Below are 18116 nucleotides of genomic sequence, written 5' to 3'. Positions count from 1 at the left end.
ACCGCGACCATTATCTTTTCTGTCTACGGTAAATTGTCTTGAATCATTACTCGAATACCTCCACAGCATTATACAATTGCAACTTGCGCAATGATTATTCTGCTGCTGTTTTAACTCAATAATAAATTCAACATCAAGAGCAAAGTCGCTTTTATTTTTTTATCAGATTGTTTGTATCCGATTAATTTTTTTCTTATTATATCATCATCGATGACGTTAAATTTATTAACGATTTCAGGAATTATAATTCTTCGTAATTGAGATATTTTTCTGACCCTTGATACCGCTAAATAGACTAAATTTGACCACTCGATGTGATCGTCTACAATCCAGACTCGTATGTCAGAATTAGTTAATCCCTGAGACGAGTGGATCGTCATAGCGAATCCCAACACCCATGGAGATTTGTCAGCGCGTAATGCATCTTCGACCACACTGATATCAACAGCGACAATATCATTTAATACGAGATTTTTATTCTCAGTCTGTCCTGGAATATCAACATTAATATTCTGTTTTCGTGTATCTGATGGTCTATAACATAACGGTACGGGTAATTCTGAATATTTTTCTTTATGCAGCTGAAATAACTGCTGTTGTAAATCGTCTCTGATTATTTTTCTGCTTGCTACGATCAAATCGTTGGGTCTCCATAAATTTAAAAAATCACTCATTGAGGTCTCTAAGATCACTCCACGTATTATTTCACACTGAATTTTGTTTGATTGTAATCTGATTAATTTTTTAAATTCCTTTAAATTTTCATCGAGAGCTCTATGATCATCATCTATTTCTTCGTAATAATCAACGAAATTTTTTAACCAATCATGTGGAGATGGTCCAACAAAAGGCGGAGGTTGACCATGATCACCAGACATTATTATAGCGGTATTTTTCGTCAGCAACCAAACAAGAAACATTTTTAATGCATCCAATGACACCGTACATATCTCGTCCCAAATAATTATTTTAGGTATATATTTTTCTCCCATTCGCTCAGGAGTCCATGTATCCCCGCGCCACCGAAAGAAACTATGATACGTGCACGACTGTACTTGCCGTTGTTTCATCTCCCGTGCAAGTCTATATGTGGGTGTCAGCACGATCATATCTGAATTTCTAAAAACATTAATCGCTCGAGTCGTTTTGCCGCATCCACCAGGTCCATTGAGATATACTGTCTTATATCTAGTTATTGGATCACTCAACGATGGCGCTTTCGACATTTCTGATATTTTATTACACTTACGATAAAAATGTCTCATTGGAACATCTGCTGATTCTGTATAATTGTGTAATATTTTGTTTTTTAATCTCCAGGAACTCCATCGTTCATCATTACTTGTAAATTTCATAACAGACTCTAAATATTTGCTCGAAATATAAAACGAATCTGTTGCGACTCTGACTGCGGTCTCAGGAAATCTATTAATCATCGATAATAAATTTATGGAAACATAAGCCAACATGAAAGATCTTAGATGAGTATACTGTGGGGAGATATCATTTATGTAACTAACGATCGTACCCAATTTTGTTCCGTCGGATAAATAAACACTTTCTCGATTTACAAATATATTTCTCGCTGTTGTATCAGCGATTATAAAATCGTACTCGGTATCATGTAAAATTAATCGTGTGTGATGTCTTTTATGATCATATGCTCCACCTTGAGTAAATTTACCTATAATTTTTCTACCGAGATCTTTTGCAGTTTTAAGTTTAATCTCGAGAATTTTAGGAGCTTCTTTGATAATATCATCTTCGGAAACATCAGGACATTTTTCCTTAAACTCGCTAATAACTTCATCAGCACTGATAGAATCTGACATGGGCAACCAAACTTCGGTCTGTGCATGATATGATATAATTGCCTCACTAACCACCAACGATGTCAGTACAACACAATCTAGCATATATTGTAATAAAACTATAGGCGCCCAAAGTTTTTCACAAAAATGTCTGCCAAACCAAACATAACAAATCTTGTGAAGATTTTCCTTAAGCTCAAATGATTCAACACAAGCGAATCCAGTCAGATCAAAATCAGGTAATGGTCCATTAATTGCCACTCGCGTCATCTCGTTTGTAGGGTGACCGAATCGTTTAAAGTATACAGAACAATCTCCGTATCCTAGAAAACTTCATGGATAACATGCAACCATATCAACCGAAATAACATCATTGTAATTATACTTGGTATTCCACAATCCGCCATGTCCGTATTCGACGCAACTTGCGCGTACATCTTCAAGTAAATTAAAAAGCATTGGTTTCCATGAATTTCTTTCTCTAGCGAAATGAGCCGCAACAGATGGAACGGTAAAGCAATTAGTTAGTAATTTGTCAGTATTTTCCGCGTGTTTGTACTTGGAAAACTTCTCCGCGACATTTTTCATCTCGTCATGGAGAGATTGTGTTCGATATATTTCACCGTTTGGTCTAACAAACTGATCAAATTCACCTTCCTCATTACTTTTAAATAACCATACCGATACAGGATCGTTTTTACTTATTTCGTTGATAAAATCAAACATATCTGCCCCCATATCTGAGGGGTAAAATCTAATAGTTCGATCACGTGGAAATATTGTTACTGCGCTGGTCCATGCGTGCGCGTTATGATCAACAATATTTATTGGTGCTCCTTTCGATTTTTATTTTGATTCGTACAGTACTTCTCCCGTTATTGTCGCTACGGTTATTGGAAATTTTAATATTTTTCCTAACTCAGCAACATCTTTTATTGTAGCACCGGTATCCTTAACTGAATCAGCCCACGAGTTTATTTTTTTACGTCTTAAATCAGTTAATCCATTTCCACGCATCGCGTTTGTAAAGTGTTCTATTACTCGCTCGGCTACACAATTTAACCTTGAAAATTTCATGGGTGTCAGTTTTTCAACGTTGGGTTTTTTATTTATCTCATAGATTCCATAAATAACCGCTGTTACAGGATACGCTCGCTCATAATACTGTTTGTCAATACCCGTCAATAGACCCGGTCTGGAATTTTTACTTAATATGACATTTTTATTATTACCAAGGACAGGATCATATTTGTCACGGATAATCCAACTACCTGTTTCTGTTAATACAATAAATTTTACTCTGAAGAAATATATTTGATTGCCCTCGTATTCAGCGATGTAGTTAATGATAGTTGCCGCTCGCTTGTCATTCATTGTGGCGTCCTTGACAGTATTGCGTATAATCTTGAACGTTGACCATGTATGAGATGCACCGTCCGTGTAAAATTCTTTCTTGGCGTCGTGAATTTTATTGATCAAACTTTTATTTTTCGGATCAACCATATCTCGTACTGGTAAATCAGAAGATAGTCTGTCGAGGTTGAATTTGTATTTAACAGGCCTAGTTTGGGATAATCTCTCAAACTCATTCATATAATTAAAACAAATATTTAAATAAAGAAAATTATATATATATATACAATGTCTCAGTGCAAATGGTTGATGATCGGCTCAGTAAATCGATGCAACAAATCCTGCAGAAAGGAATTTTGTTGGATGCACTTACAAAGTATACGACGAGGAAGTCTAGGACCAATACCGTGTCTGCGATGTGGTATTGGAATGCGAGGAAAAACAGGATTATGTGGAAAGTGCGGTGGAAAACGGTTCAGAGAACTTAAAAGATATTATGACAAAAAATTAATAATAGTGAAAACGCTATAAAATCCGTGGAGGATTATATATCAAGATTTCAGACAATGATTTGAACAAATAATATTATTGCATATATGGAGCAAAATATATTTGTCCCACATCTCACAATAACAAACTATGAATCAGATCGGAAATATCTGTGTCATCGATTCACGTATGAGTGTTTCTTCGGAGTGATCAAAGATGATCTTGTTATTGATCATGTTGACGGGGATCCTCAGAACAACTCCTTATCCAACCTTCGTGTTGTCACACAAAGCGTGAACTCCGCACGTGGTAATACTGGAAGATGTAAAACAATCGGAAAGAGGGCGGTAAATTCCACAAACACAGAAACAGGCGAAGTAATTATATTTCGTTCGATACGTTCTGCTGCGAAATACTTTGATATTAATCCGTCTTCAGTACAAAGAGTAGCAGAAAATATAACCAGATATGCCTTCTCAAATAAATAGAAGCAGAAAATCACCTTCAGTACTGTTAACTATCATCACCACCTCGAATTATATTTATTTTTGGGGGGTCAGAAATTGTCATTATTATACTACTTATTTTTTGACTCACGAAAGGGAGGTAATTTATGGTCATAATCATATACAACATCCAAGGTCTGTGATGCCTGGTGGAGCAAGTTGAGCAGTATGCATTACAGAAAGGATTTATGATTTCTAACTTACAGTTCGTGTATTTTTCTGCCCTATTAGAACAGCGCAACACACAGACATTACATCTAACCTACAGAAAACCGACATGTATATTCCAGCCTACTGAGTGCAGAATCCAGCGTCTAGTCTGTATCGTGTGGCCCGTTAATTTTAGATCCAATGTACAATATACTGACTCGTAGGTCCACGATAGTGTTTGGAATGAAAAATCAGTTGCATTTTCCTTGTTTAGTGCAGAAATATAATGCGAGATTGTGTATGTATTTGTGATTATTTATTTATCGAGTAAACTCCCTTTGACCAGTCATAGAGAGGATGAAAAAATCTAGCAATTAGATGATCTAGACCGGATGTTCTATCATACATGGCGTGGTATAGTAAATAGGAAATTCCTTAATTTAGCTTTGTTTGGTGAAAATATATCATATAAACGTATTTCTTGAATTCAGAATTGTATTTTGAGTAAATATATTCGAAATTAGTTCCTTTTCATTGATTATTAGCTATATATTAACTTCCGAAACATATGTTTGTAACAAGATTTGATAGCTCAATCGGTATCGTATTGGACTGTGACGCTGGCGGTCCAGGATCGAATCCCCATGGCTGACAACATGTCGGTGGTTTGCGCATAATTGCGATTTTTATAATAATTGGAGGCTCCGCCAAATCCACCCGCTCAGCAAAACTCAATCACGTATCAACCGTATCATATTTTTGTATCACCCACGGCTTGATTATAGTGGGTGGGTTTTTGCTGAGCGTATGTCCTTCATTCATTATATGTTTGTACTGTCCTTCATTCATTATATGTTTGTAATGTCCTTCATTCATTGTACATACCCATTTCATTGAATATATTCATTTCATACTTAATGAACTTGCTAAAAAACTCGAATAGAAGTTCATTTCATAATATATGTTTGTGCCGTCATTCATTCATTGTATATATCCATAATCTGAGCTCGCTAAAGACTCGATAGGGGCTCTTCATTCATTGTATATATCCATTTCATTGTATATATCCATAACATTGTATATCTTCACCAAACACACCCTCTCGGGCCTCTAGACCGTTGTTTGACGGGTTAGGGGCTCTCATAGCGGGGTAGTGTTTCGTGTACCTGTACCTTGAACTCGCTAAAGACTCGATAGGGGTTCTAGGGATAATTTTTTTATTTTAAAGATTTATATATTATATAATGAACCATGAAAATATCAAAGACATTATTTCTGCTATTAAAAAACTAGAAGAAAACGGAATTAATATATCTGATGAACTAAATCCTGAAAAAAATAATATCTGATTTTGAAACGTTAGAAGAACTTAAAAATGAAAATAAGTATGTTCTATCATCTCAATATAAGTTCATAAAGCGGATTCAGGCAGCTATGTTTCAATCACTGGCTATGGTGAACGATGATCAAGTAAATGAATTTATTCCTCTTTCTGTTGCAATAGAAAAGATCAGGTCGGGATTATCCAGCGAATACGAAACAAAAAACAATCAGTACCCGCATAAGATACTTAAGAAAAATTATGTCAGCGGGTAACGACTGAGTAGTAATATAATTTCCCTCACTGTATATCACATCAGAATTAATTTACATAAAAAATAAAATATTTCAGAATAATAATAAAATATTTTTTGGAAAACTGATTAATTTGTATACTTTTGAGTAGCAACCACCCCATCAGATTGATTCACAAAAAAATAAAATATTTCAGAATAATAATAAAAATATTTCAGAATAATAATACAATATTTTTTGTAGTATTTTTTGGAAAACTGATTGATTTCTATACTTTTAAGTACCAATTACCCCATCAGAATTAACAAACTGATTGATTTGTATAATTTTCAGTACCAATTACCCCATCAGAATTAGCAAACTGATTGATTTGTGTAATTTTCAGTACCAACCACCCCATCAGAATTATTTCAGATTGTACAAAATTGATTAATTTGTGTAATTTATCCCATCAGTGATTATATTTATTTATTCTGAAATATTATTTTTTAAGTTGATCGAGTTTAATACAGGAGTGTGTATAATTTAGAATCTGATCTCTGTTACAGATGATCTCGATAATATGTTCTCGGCGGAGTTCATCTAACTGTTCTTGTGTTAATAAGAAATCCTCGCTTCCGTATTCATCAATAACTAAATTAACGCTAAATTGCTCTGTGTTTTGAAAACACTGTTCTGATGGCGTTTTTCAAGTGGTTCTTTGTCATGTATAAAAACAATCACGTGCTGGTACATTATATAACATTTACTGGATTAATTAAGATTTCACATACAGATTTATCACAAGCTCTTCTCCACGCATGTCAATTAAGCGATTAAAGTGGTCTGTGAGCTTAAAATTTAATCGTGTTAACATATTATTTTGACACCGCAGATATACAGGATTAGTTGGTTCTTGCACGATTAAACTTCCAGGGGAAACTTGTGATGTAAATGTATATAAAATATATCCTTGTTGAGCCTGATTTGATTTTCCGAGATCTGTTTGATAGCTGCCATCGACTACGTCACAAACCAGATTGACCACGATCGTGCTGGTTATATTAACGATTCCCGGAGATACGTGTCTGCCGCCGTCGTGTGGATCATTATTGTATCTTAAAACAGTTGCTAGTGGTGCTAGTTTTCTCCACGCATCGAGTATTTTAGAAAAGTTCTCATCAATGACATCATTGAGGGATTTTCTTAATTTATCTGGATTATAATCAGGGAACTTAAATGTTGCAATATCATCTTCGGATATTTTGGACTTGGTTGCGAAGGATTTTTTATAATCGCTTGATGACTTAAGAACTACATCTCTAATTATATTATAGATAATTTCAGAAGAATCAACTATAAAATTTAAAACCTCTATGTACCTGATGATATTATCGCGCGCAGATGTCAAATCAAATAAATACTCCCGAAAACTATCACGTAAACTATTTAACTGTATTTTATGGTCTGAGTTTATTGAAGAAAATATAGAATCAATATTCGAAGCAATAGTACGTCTATTAAGATTATAAGAAATAAGTACATGATCATAATAAAGTTCTCCATCAATCACCACTGGTTTTAATTCTATGTAATCTAACCAATTTGAATTCATTTCAATATCGTGACGAGAGCTATTTGTTGACGTAAAGTCAGCTCGTTTTGGTTCTGGTGGTCCTTCATACACCGTGGGAATTTCACTCCAACCTAGTACGGATCTTATCGATGATTGATAAATATCAACGGCATAATCAGGAGAATGTATCTCAACCGTCGAGGACAGCGTCGGTTCATGAACGTTAATTGATATTTTTGCTTCTTTTCCGGTTATTGATTTTATTCTACGTTGAAATTCCTCATTGATTTGTTTGATCTCATAACTACCAGTGGGTATTCCAACATCTATCCAGTCAGGAGTACCATCTGGTTTGTTCTTGTTAGCAAATACAAGCAAACTATTTGCTGGTGTACCATTAAATGATTTTGATCTGATATTTGGCCAGCTGTAATATACCCGTAATTGAGCCAGTGTTATTCCCTTTACTGGAATTGCAGTAGGAAAGTTAATACTGAATTCAGGATTAGTTGAACTTACCGAGATCATCGTTATCTTTGGCGGAGTTGTGTTAGTCACGATCTGCTGCAGTAATTCTGTCATTATTAGTATTTATGTCTTTAATACCGATACCTCCGTCGTATATTTTAGTCATCATTGAAAACTCGACATCAGATATAATTCCATCACTGAGACTCGCTGATAACAACGAGGACAATTTCGAGTATGCTACCGTCGTTGTGTGTAATTTTATCATGTAATCGGATAATTTTCCATTCATGCAAGTACATATTTTTTGTGATGATATTAAGCACACCTGCAATAGTTGTTGCTGCTGAAATACAAATAGTTACAGTTACTGGTGCCATCATTGTCACCGCTGATAATATAACACCAGTTCAAGCAACAACAGCGGATACTGAATAAACAATCACATCAACGATAACTAATCGTCGTCGATATTTTTGTACTTTTACTGTATATTGTTCGACTTGATCTTTTAGCGCCGCCTCCCATTCACGCGTTTGATTGTATCTGTATTGTGCACCGTCCATATATTTTTATGCAGTAACCAATTGAGGTGTTTCAGCTACAAGTTCCAAACACCACCAGTAAGATGTTGCAGTTAATTTCTTATCATCTGCTTCCAGGATAAATATTTCTTCAGTTCCGCTATTTAATATAACAGATACAACCCCGGAAAACCTATCAGTTGAATGACGCCATGGAAACGTTGTAAATATTTCAAATTTTGCACCACTGAACACAGACAACCTGTACACGCCAGTGACTGTTGCGGTATATTTGATGGTTTTATTTTGCTGCGACCATGTTGCGAATCCCGATGATACAGTGCATACGATGTTTGTGATATGCCCAGGAGTTATTCCGGCTGGAATTTTAATCAAATTGGTTTTATTAACGATCTCAGGAATCCCCGCTACGATGTCTTGCTGTGTTGGTTTGATCGTGTCGATGCTCGTCTTGATATCAGCGAGATTTATGTCAACGGAGTGCGGAGTGCCGAAGAATTCTTCTGCGGTTCTTTGATGGTTTCTGCGAAATCTTGCAAAAGCGCCCACGTGAACGTCATACTCAGCCCGCAGCGTGGATAATTTACCATCTACGGTGTCGACGTATTTTTTTGTTGCTGCATCTTCGTCGGATGTTGGATCTCTTAAAACTATTAGTTTATTCCCGTTCATGCTTAGTTCACCCGTCATTGTGTCACCGGTATTTTTCACGCGATTAGCAACGCTTCTTGCAATTTCATCTCTAATTGTTGTATATGATACACTTGAATCTCTGATTTTGCCGCTGTCAGTAAACACGGGAATATTATCCGTAACTGCACCGAGTACTCGTCGAACTACATCATTCCATCTGGTATTGCTCGTTTTTAGTTTACCATATCGATCTTGAAAAATAACGACCTCATCTGGATCAACTCCAGCAAGATTCATGATATCAGCGAGTTCATCTTTAGTCGCATACTTCGACAGATCAACATCGGATTTTATTTTCTTACTAGTAGAAGATCTTCTTCCGTAAATATCAACCATTATATAAGATCCTTCGGATCCAAGATCTATTTAAAACGCTTTACGCGCAACGAAGCGGTTGCTTGTATAATCATGCACGACTTTATGTGGCGGTTTGGATGATTTTGATATAGCGTCGAGTACATTAATTACTTCACGGCCGCATATTGGCGGATCTGTCATTGTTTGTGTGGGTAGCGTTGAATACCAAACTTTACAACCGGAGGTTCCTGCGTGAAGTGGTGCGACATACTTGATAAATTCAGCAGGTGGAGCTAGCCCGTATGAATCAAAATAAACGATTCCACGTGGATCAACCGCGTATGATACCCATTGAGTACCAGGTCCAGAACGTTCGTCGAGATTAATAATACCTGTTTCGAGTTTGTTTGGTTGTTTTGGTAATTGATCTCGCATAAAAACACCTCTAAAGGCTTTTATTTTTAATCGTTTAGCAGCATCAAGTAAATCAAAATTTGATGCTGAAACATCTAACGTGGGAACCTTAGACCTTTTTCCCAGCGAGATCCCTGTAATCTTAGACCGCGTCCCTTTTTTTGTACCCATTTCCTGTTGCTTTCTTTAGAGCCATTCCAGCAGCTGTTCCAACAGCACCTAACGCGGATGCTTTTGCTACGGCTGGAGAGGCAGCAGCTATTAACGCTGGAATATCCGCAAGAAGTGGAAATATACCACCCGCTTTAACCATGTCTTTGATGGCGTCGGAGAAAGACGTAATTGAACTCCAGTTTTTGATTCTAGGGCTTTATTGAAATGTTTAATCTGATTATTTGTCAACGATAATTTGTTTGGACCACCACCCATCTGATCTCGTTTTAGTGATATTTTAGTTCCGCATTTGCTGGTGGTTTTTGATTGAAGATTTTTGACCTGACCGGGAGTCAGAGTAACATTAACATGACTATACGACATTTTTATATAAATAATATTTTTCTGAATAATTAGAGATTTTCCACTGGTGCATCAACGACTCTCATTCGACCACTACCACCTTCAAGTAACATGGCTTTATCGCTGAGTATGACCGCGATTGCTCTATAATTAGCACCACCTGTATTCAATGTTGCTTTAAGATGTACATCAACGACAAATTGTTTTGATAGATCAAGATGTTCCAGTGAAAAATAATAAATCGGATACAAAGTTCTGAAATCATATTGTGATATTTGCAATCCAGTATCAACATTTTGATCACGTCCCATGAATGACATTAAACGATGATATGCACCTCCTATACGATTCTGTTCATAATTTAGTTGTATATTTTCTGTTGGTTCTTGTTGTCCGTTTATCCGTAAAGAAATATCTGTGATACCTAGTTTATCAAATATCATATGAGAGTGAACTTGTGAGCCTAATCGATTAGTTTCCTGAAACGCAACAAAAATATGTCGCGGTGCAGAAACACCCTGTTGTGATGCTATATGCCATGTGAACTGACCGTTAACGTTAGTTTGCATACTATCTGTGCTTGTTGTTAACCATGACAACAAGGATTTACCACCAGTGTCCATGAAAGAAATTAATTTTTGTTCTACTGCGATCGTTGGAGTCATTACCGGCATCCATAGTGAAAGTTTAGACAATATTACTTTACCAGCATCACCAAGAGGCCTCCATAGAGCATCGTTATCATCACCCTTTCTCACAAGAACAACCGTGTGTCTAGCTCCAAAAATAACCTTTCTAAAATTTCTACAAAATCCAAAAATATGCGATAGTGGAATTGCACATGAAAATCTTCTATTGTCTCCTAGTAACATATTTTTACGTGCTGCAAATCCCAAGTTGAAAATTTCGCTAGAACCATGAACCACTGGCCACACATCAGCATCAGCGTTATTAGCAAAATTTCTTGGTCGTCTTATATTATACGGATCGCTTTCAGGGTTATTGGAGTTATCTTTCACAAACATCATTGTAGGACCTGCTGATCTTGTATAATCATCAGAATATCTTGCTAATCCTATTATTGTTGTAGCGACGTCTACATCTTTCTGAATCGATTCAATATTTGTTCCATCGATCATATAAGTGGCGCTATCAAACAACGCCATAATCCCATTGTTGACAAAACCAACTTTTACTGCACCTCCGTAATTAGTATCATCCGTTTTTATAACTGTACCTTCTACCTCAAGAAAAGCCTCAGCGGGTAAAAAGTATCTACTTGTATCATGAACTTGTAGTTCAATTCTTCCACGTTGATCTGGTATTCGTGCCTCATAAGAATAAAACTGATAATCACGTACCGATTCATCTTTAAGGACAGGTGCCTCCATATCAAATGCTTCATCGGATTCACGTTTAAACATTTTATTATAATTATTTTCGTCTAACACGAAAACCGGGGTTGGAAACTCCACTTCCTGATATCATGCTTGAAATATTATTTCCTGATTCACTGAGTCTTTGATCTATCAAATTTGATGTTATATTTCTTTCTGCCTCTTTAGATAATTCCGCTAGTTTTTGATTTGCAGCCTGATTTATTATTTTACTTACGTCTGCGGTCATAATTTCAGTGCTTGCCAGTTTCACTGGTGGTTGTTGTTTTCGTCGCAATAATCGTGCTAGTCTTTCTTTGATTGCCGAGAACGCCTTACCAGCAACATTGACAATTGCTCCAGGAGCTTTTTCACGAACAATATCGATAGCTTTCATCAATATTTGTTTTGCAACGGGTGCTGCTTTTGGAGCTGTCCTTGTGAATAATCCCCGCACAACATCACCAAGTCCATCTCCGTAAGTAGCTCTATACATTGGTAATCGTGAGTTTACCGCTCTAACCTTTACAGGTTTACGGTGATTATTATGTATGATCATCTTTTTTAATTTACCATTTATTTAACAACTAGTCATCAACAAGTTCATCGATAAGTTCTCGGTAAACTCCGATATCCATGATACCACCTTGAAATAATCGCTGACAAATATCAGCTGCTTCATTAATTATTTCTAGTGAATTATTTCCGGCACGTTTTCCTCCTATGAGAACTTCTAACCGTGACACGTCATTGAGGATATTATCAGGACAAATAAAATTATTTCCTTCTGATGTAGTCAGGAACCCACTTCCTACAGCGCTTGGAGGATCATCGTCAGGATCTCTTTCTTTACCCAGTGAACGTAATTTCTCCTGTTGTTTAGTTTCTATATCTCTAAATATTTCTTCTTCTTGTTTCCATTTTTCTTCTGCTTTTCGCTTCATTTCCTTTGCCATCTGCTTCCTTTCCTCTCTAGATGGTTTTAACATCAATTGCTGTTGTTCTATTTGTTGTAAAGGTGGAGGAAGTTTCTGCTGGGCGAGTTGTTCTTGTTTTAGTTGTTTCAGTCTCTCTCTATAAAGTCTTTTTACTTCTTCATTAATAATTTCATATTCTTGACCTCTGGCTTGTTTTTTGCTGTAATATACGCGATATATATATTTAATAAGATTATCATCATTTACTTTTTCATAATGGGGTTTTAAAATACTAGATTTATTAAATAGTATATTTAATATTGCTTCGGGTAATTTTTCTCTTTTAGTATTTCTAATTTCTTCAACAACCCCCTTCCTAAATTTTGCAATCAATTCTAAGTTTGTTTCTACTAATTCGGGTTCAGGTGTATGTTCTTTTTGCACGTCGGCGACTTCACTACGAAGTTTTGCAATACTTTCAAGTATTTCCTTACCAACAGGTGGAGGTTGAGCCGCAGCTATTCCCCTGGCTATGCCAGGTGGAAGATCTCGTAAAATCTTCTTTGTCTGTTTAGTTCTTCTTGCTATTTTTTCAGTTTGTTCTGCTGTTTGTTTTGATACCGGAAGAAGATCTTCTTTGATGACAGCTGTAACCTTTTCAGTAGCTGCAGTGACGGGTTTAAACAGTTTTTTAGTTTCTTCTTCGTATTCAACTTGTGCTTCTTGCTGCGCTTGTAGATTTTTTCTAAATGTATCTCTGACAGGAAGAAATTTTTTAATTACTTCTAATCGTTCTCGTGCTATTCTTGCAGTATGAGATTCTGGATATACCATTATTTTTAATATAACAATTTTTTAATTGATATTAGCAGAAGGGGTGTAAATTTAATTAAACAGATATCATTAATATAATGAACAACTGTGCGTGGTTAATTCAAGGAACAACAAATAAATGCAACAAAAGGTGCCGTGGAGAATATTGTAAAAAATATAATTATATTTTAAAGAAAAATCCTCATGCTGGTTCACGAAGTTGTGTTGGATGTAACAACGGCGTTAGAGGATTATATCAGATTTGTAAAAATTGCGGTGGAGATCGATACAAAAGTTTGATGATATATTACAGAAAAAGAAATAACATAAATCCAAAACCACCATCAGAACTTGAATATTACTTGAAGAACAAAACAAAAGATTCCCATGATTCAGATGAAGATTCCCAGGATTAATAGCAGCAGAGAAGGTTCGTCTACAATTCTGTTTGGGACAAACAATAATCGTAGACGTGGTATTGACCTCTATGAAGGGTCACTATTTTTTTTGGTCTAAACACAAAGGGTGACCATTCCCTTAAGTGGTCTGTTCACCCTCTCTGCTGCTTATATATATATATATATATATATATATATATATATATATATATATATATATATATATATATATATATATATATATGCATATCTGATACAGGTATTAAACAGTAATACGCATCTAAACAAAATAAGGCAAACTGAACATAAAAGTATCAAAATATTTTAGGAAAATGCGTGGGTTGTCATTTTTGCATGTCCATCTCCGTCCTTCATTCTGTCCAAGTATAAAAAGCATCTGCTAGTGATTTTTTATTGAGCTACGACCCACAAAGTTTAATAAATTCTCTTTCCATGTATTTACAAATAACCTTGAACACTATAAACTCTTCTACAAAAAAAGAATTGATCCGCTAATAAATTCATTATTCTTTTTTTCTGGCAGACCAGTGAAAGAGTAAATGAAGGAAACGCGAGATTTAAATCTTCCTATAAAGGCTACTTCGCAGAACTGGTCAAAGACCTGACTGCTGTGTCACTCTGTGACGAGCTTATGGCTCTAGAGGTCATAACAGATGAAGAATACGAGACAGTAAGGAGTCATTCCACGAACAAAGAGCGAAACAGAACTTTACTTCTAATACTGAGCAGAAAACAAGTATCTAAATACAAGTTCACACTTGCTTTGAGAAAGTCTGGAAACGGTCATTTGGTTTCAATGTTTTTCCCAAAATAACTTCCTGTTATTTAAAGAATTGTACGGAAAAAGTCTGTGTTTTTGTAGCATTTAAAATAGTATTTTTCGACAAAATAATGCTTAGCATTTCTTGCTTGATACTGTCAAGTGAGAGCAGCAATTTCTTGATAACGAGTACGCAAAGAAATACTTTTGATGAATGGGCGTGATGATTATTCACTTAACTAAAATTCTGACAAATATTTGAATACCTGTGACTTGATGATCCGTAGTTGTGGATTTAAAACCTTGCATGGACGTATCTGTAGCAAACGTTAATGTGTCTCATCTGAAGCTCATCTTTGGTATAGATATATTGCGACACGCAGGTAAGAGGAATTTGTAGTCATGAGTACGCAACTACTCCGTCGTTTTTGCAAGTCCAGAAGACGCTCGCGAACCCACTTAAAAGATGGAGGCAGGTGTGGATCCCATTGTTTGTTTATTTTTCTTATTTATTCCATTTATTTATATTTTTGTTCTTTGCTTGTGTTTTTGGTGGGTATTTTTTTATTTATTATAAAAAGCAGAAACAGACTCTTATTTGAATATCATAAGAATCAATTGCGGTCAACATTGGTAAACGAAAGCTGTTATACATTGTTCGTTTGATCATTAAGAACGGACGGTGTTTGTGCTCGCAAATATTTGATTGATAATATGAAATTCATAAATTTAAGAAATTGCATATTGTGTGTTTGGTTTTCTTTAAGAAACATGCTTTCTCAATAAATAGCAATGAAACTTCCCAAAACCTGGTGTTTCTTCAAAAACTAAATCATCGGATTGTGGACCATATGCAAGATTTGTTTCGGGGCCCTACACGCCTCTGAATTTGAAGATTTGATTACGAAAGTTACCCAATGGGTAAAGGAACATTGTAAATCGTCTTTGTGAAGAATTTATCCTAGTTCAAATTATGATCAACATATATAATGCATTGATCTTAGTAAGTCATTACAACAAAAACAAAAGTAAAGAGGTAATATTTGGAACTACTTTTGTTAAGCTCCTTAAAGATATTAACGCACATTCGTGTCAGCCGGCGTAGGGATAATATCTAAAATTGGTTACTAAATCGCAGCGATCATGCGGAGTGAAATAACAATATACAACACAATATAGGTTTTTAAAATGTTGGAAATGCCTACTGGTTGCAACACTAAAGAAACAAGGACTAATTAAAGAAGTTTTGTCTTGTGAAATTAGTTTAATTTTACTTTTGAATTCGGAGACTTGGATTATTTTTCAAACTTTACAGTGATACATTTGAAAGTAACGTGCAGTTCGTAATAAAGTGCACAAATAACTGTTCTTTTTCCTTAGTTGATTTCATTATCTGGATTTAGTGTTCACACGCGTGCATGTGCAGTGTGCCCAGTGTTTTTGTTAGTAAAACGATATAGGGTTGTAGTCAGTTACGGTCATGTACTATCTAGGATGAATTGTGTTTTGATATTTTAAATAACTATCTTTATGAATTAATCAGTGCAAACATTGATGGGTTTGACTCCAGTGGTTTCTGATTGTTATGCTAATTATGAAGCTACAGTTTGTTAGTGATTGCTTAAGATGGATACAAGTGCTATGTCCTTGAAAAAGAAACAATTTTCCAAGGACTGCGTGTCAACTTGATTTGTACACGTCTGTCATGAATTTATTGTATTTAATTGACGTCTTCCAATCTAAAATCCATGAATATTAAAATCTATGATATGACTATTTGGGTAGGACGGTTTAGATTCTAATTCTCGAGTATCAACGAAGGTTGCTAGCAACATACCCCACCCTTCTCCAAACTGTTGGCCAAAAGTATTGTCTCCATCGTTATCTCGCCCATGTTGGATACCATGTTAGGGGTTGCCTTGACCTGATAATCGCAATAATGGCGTTCTTGTATATAATGAAATGTAGTAGTACTGGACTTATTTATTTGATATAGTTTAGTATTATATTATGTGATCAGTACTGTGTAATTCCAACTGTTAAATATAGTTTCGTTTGCTTGTAAGATATGATACACCTTAACGCATGTTTATATGTTAGCTTTATATGTATCTTTACCAACAATGTGCTTTTTTAGTGTTGTATTAATGTATTAGTTAAGTATTGTTCTGTTGTTATGAAGGATAGAACCTAAACACAGTAAGAAAGCCAAAAGAAATCAACCTAATAGTAAACACCTTAGAGTACAGAGTCTTAGACCTAGAATTGATTGGTTCAGGTAAATGTGAAGGAGTCTGCTGTGCTGAAATTCACTGACACATGGCTTAAACAGCATATTGTAAATGATGAATTCGCTCCTTCGAAATACTCCAACCAGTTTAGCAGGGACAGGACTACACTTTAGGGTGTTATGTCTATTTATGTAAAACAACATATACCATTTGAAGGTCCGACTTTAACCTTTCTAACCTTGAATGTATCTTAACAGAAATAAACATTACAGGAAAAAAGTGTTTGTTGCGGGAAAATGCTTGTTGTTATGTCAGTTTGACCCACATTATGGTCATTGTATTGTGTCTTAGGTTTTTATATAAGGTTGAGATAAACAAAATTATTTCGTTCCATCTTTAAGTTCAGTATGTGGAATTATTTACTGGTGTGTTCAGATATAATTTGAGAGGAATCATTTATTTAAAAGATATTCACTGCAATTACAACATGCACATTGACATTTTATACAGAAACACTACTTTGGTATTATTATGAAATCATGCAAAGACATTCCGGATTATATCATTGTGATACATCAATACAGTTGTTTCATCAACACAGTTGTTACATCAACCTTTTCAAGACTATTGGTACTTCAGCACATTTAATATTGGAATTAATTTGGAACAATCTACAAATTTAGACCATCAAATACTATTTAGACATTTAAGTTTATGGGTATAACTGATACTTGTAACTGAAATTTTAAAAGATGTTGAAGAAGATAATGTGGAAATAATAAAGTAGTACGACACAATTTCTTGGAAAATCAACAACAAAAAGAACGCAAACAAATAAAAAACAAATTAAAGTTAAACTGCCGGATGTAGTAAATACCTAATTCGAGAGGGAGATAACTAGGTTACCGAAAGCGTCCATAGCCCAATCCATTGATCCTATTTGAATTTGATGGGAGATTTTAATTAAATTTTTCTCCTTCCTAAAAGCAAACATGGCCTGTTGTGTTAGTCATGTAGCTTTTTTAGTTAATATCCAATCCAATGAATTTCTCAGAGCAGTCTGAAACCCTGATTGATCTTATTATGGTGCTTACCTTGATCGTGATCACTCTGCTGACGTTTTGAATCCATTTACATTGTACGACTTCGGTATTCCTGTCTTATATATGGTAATTTTAAATTTATGTTTGCTATATTTGAATGCGATGAAAGGGAACTCTGGTTATAC

The 18116-nt window shown here is 35.2% G+C and overlaps 1 protein-coding gene across 2 annotated transcripts in view; it reads left to right on the top strand.

Annotated features, from left to right (window-relative positions):
- The window catches only part of LOC149793007 (uncharacterized), a 79747-nt gene extending 63726 nt beyond the window's left edge, over positions 1-16021 (top strand). For both annotated transcript variants that reach the window (XM_089966883.1, XM_089966884.1), the window contains one exon: positions 14421-16021. In XM_089966883.1, coding sequence (XP_089823009.1) covers positions 14421-14711 — 291 coding nt within the window. In that variant the 3' untranslated portion in view covers positions 14712-16021. The remainder of the gene's footprint in view (positions 1-14420) is intronic.
- Positions 16022-18116: the final 2095 nt, after the last annotated feature.

The sequence above is a fragment of the Sinohyriopsis cumingii genome, chromosome 8 (assembly GCF_028554795.1).
Source record: "Sinohyriopsis cumingii isolate HCF-2022 chromosome 8, ASM2855479v2, whole genome shotgun sequence".
NCBI lineage: Eukaryota > Metazoa > Mollusca > Bivalvia > Unionida > Unionidae > Sinohyriopsis > Sinohyriopsis cumingii.
Note: the sequence above shows the minus strand (reverse complement) of the source record. Positions and strands in the feature narration are given on the sequence as shown.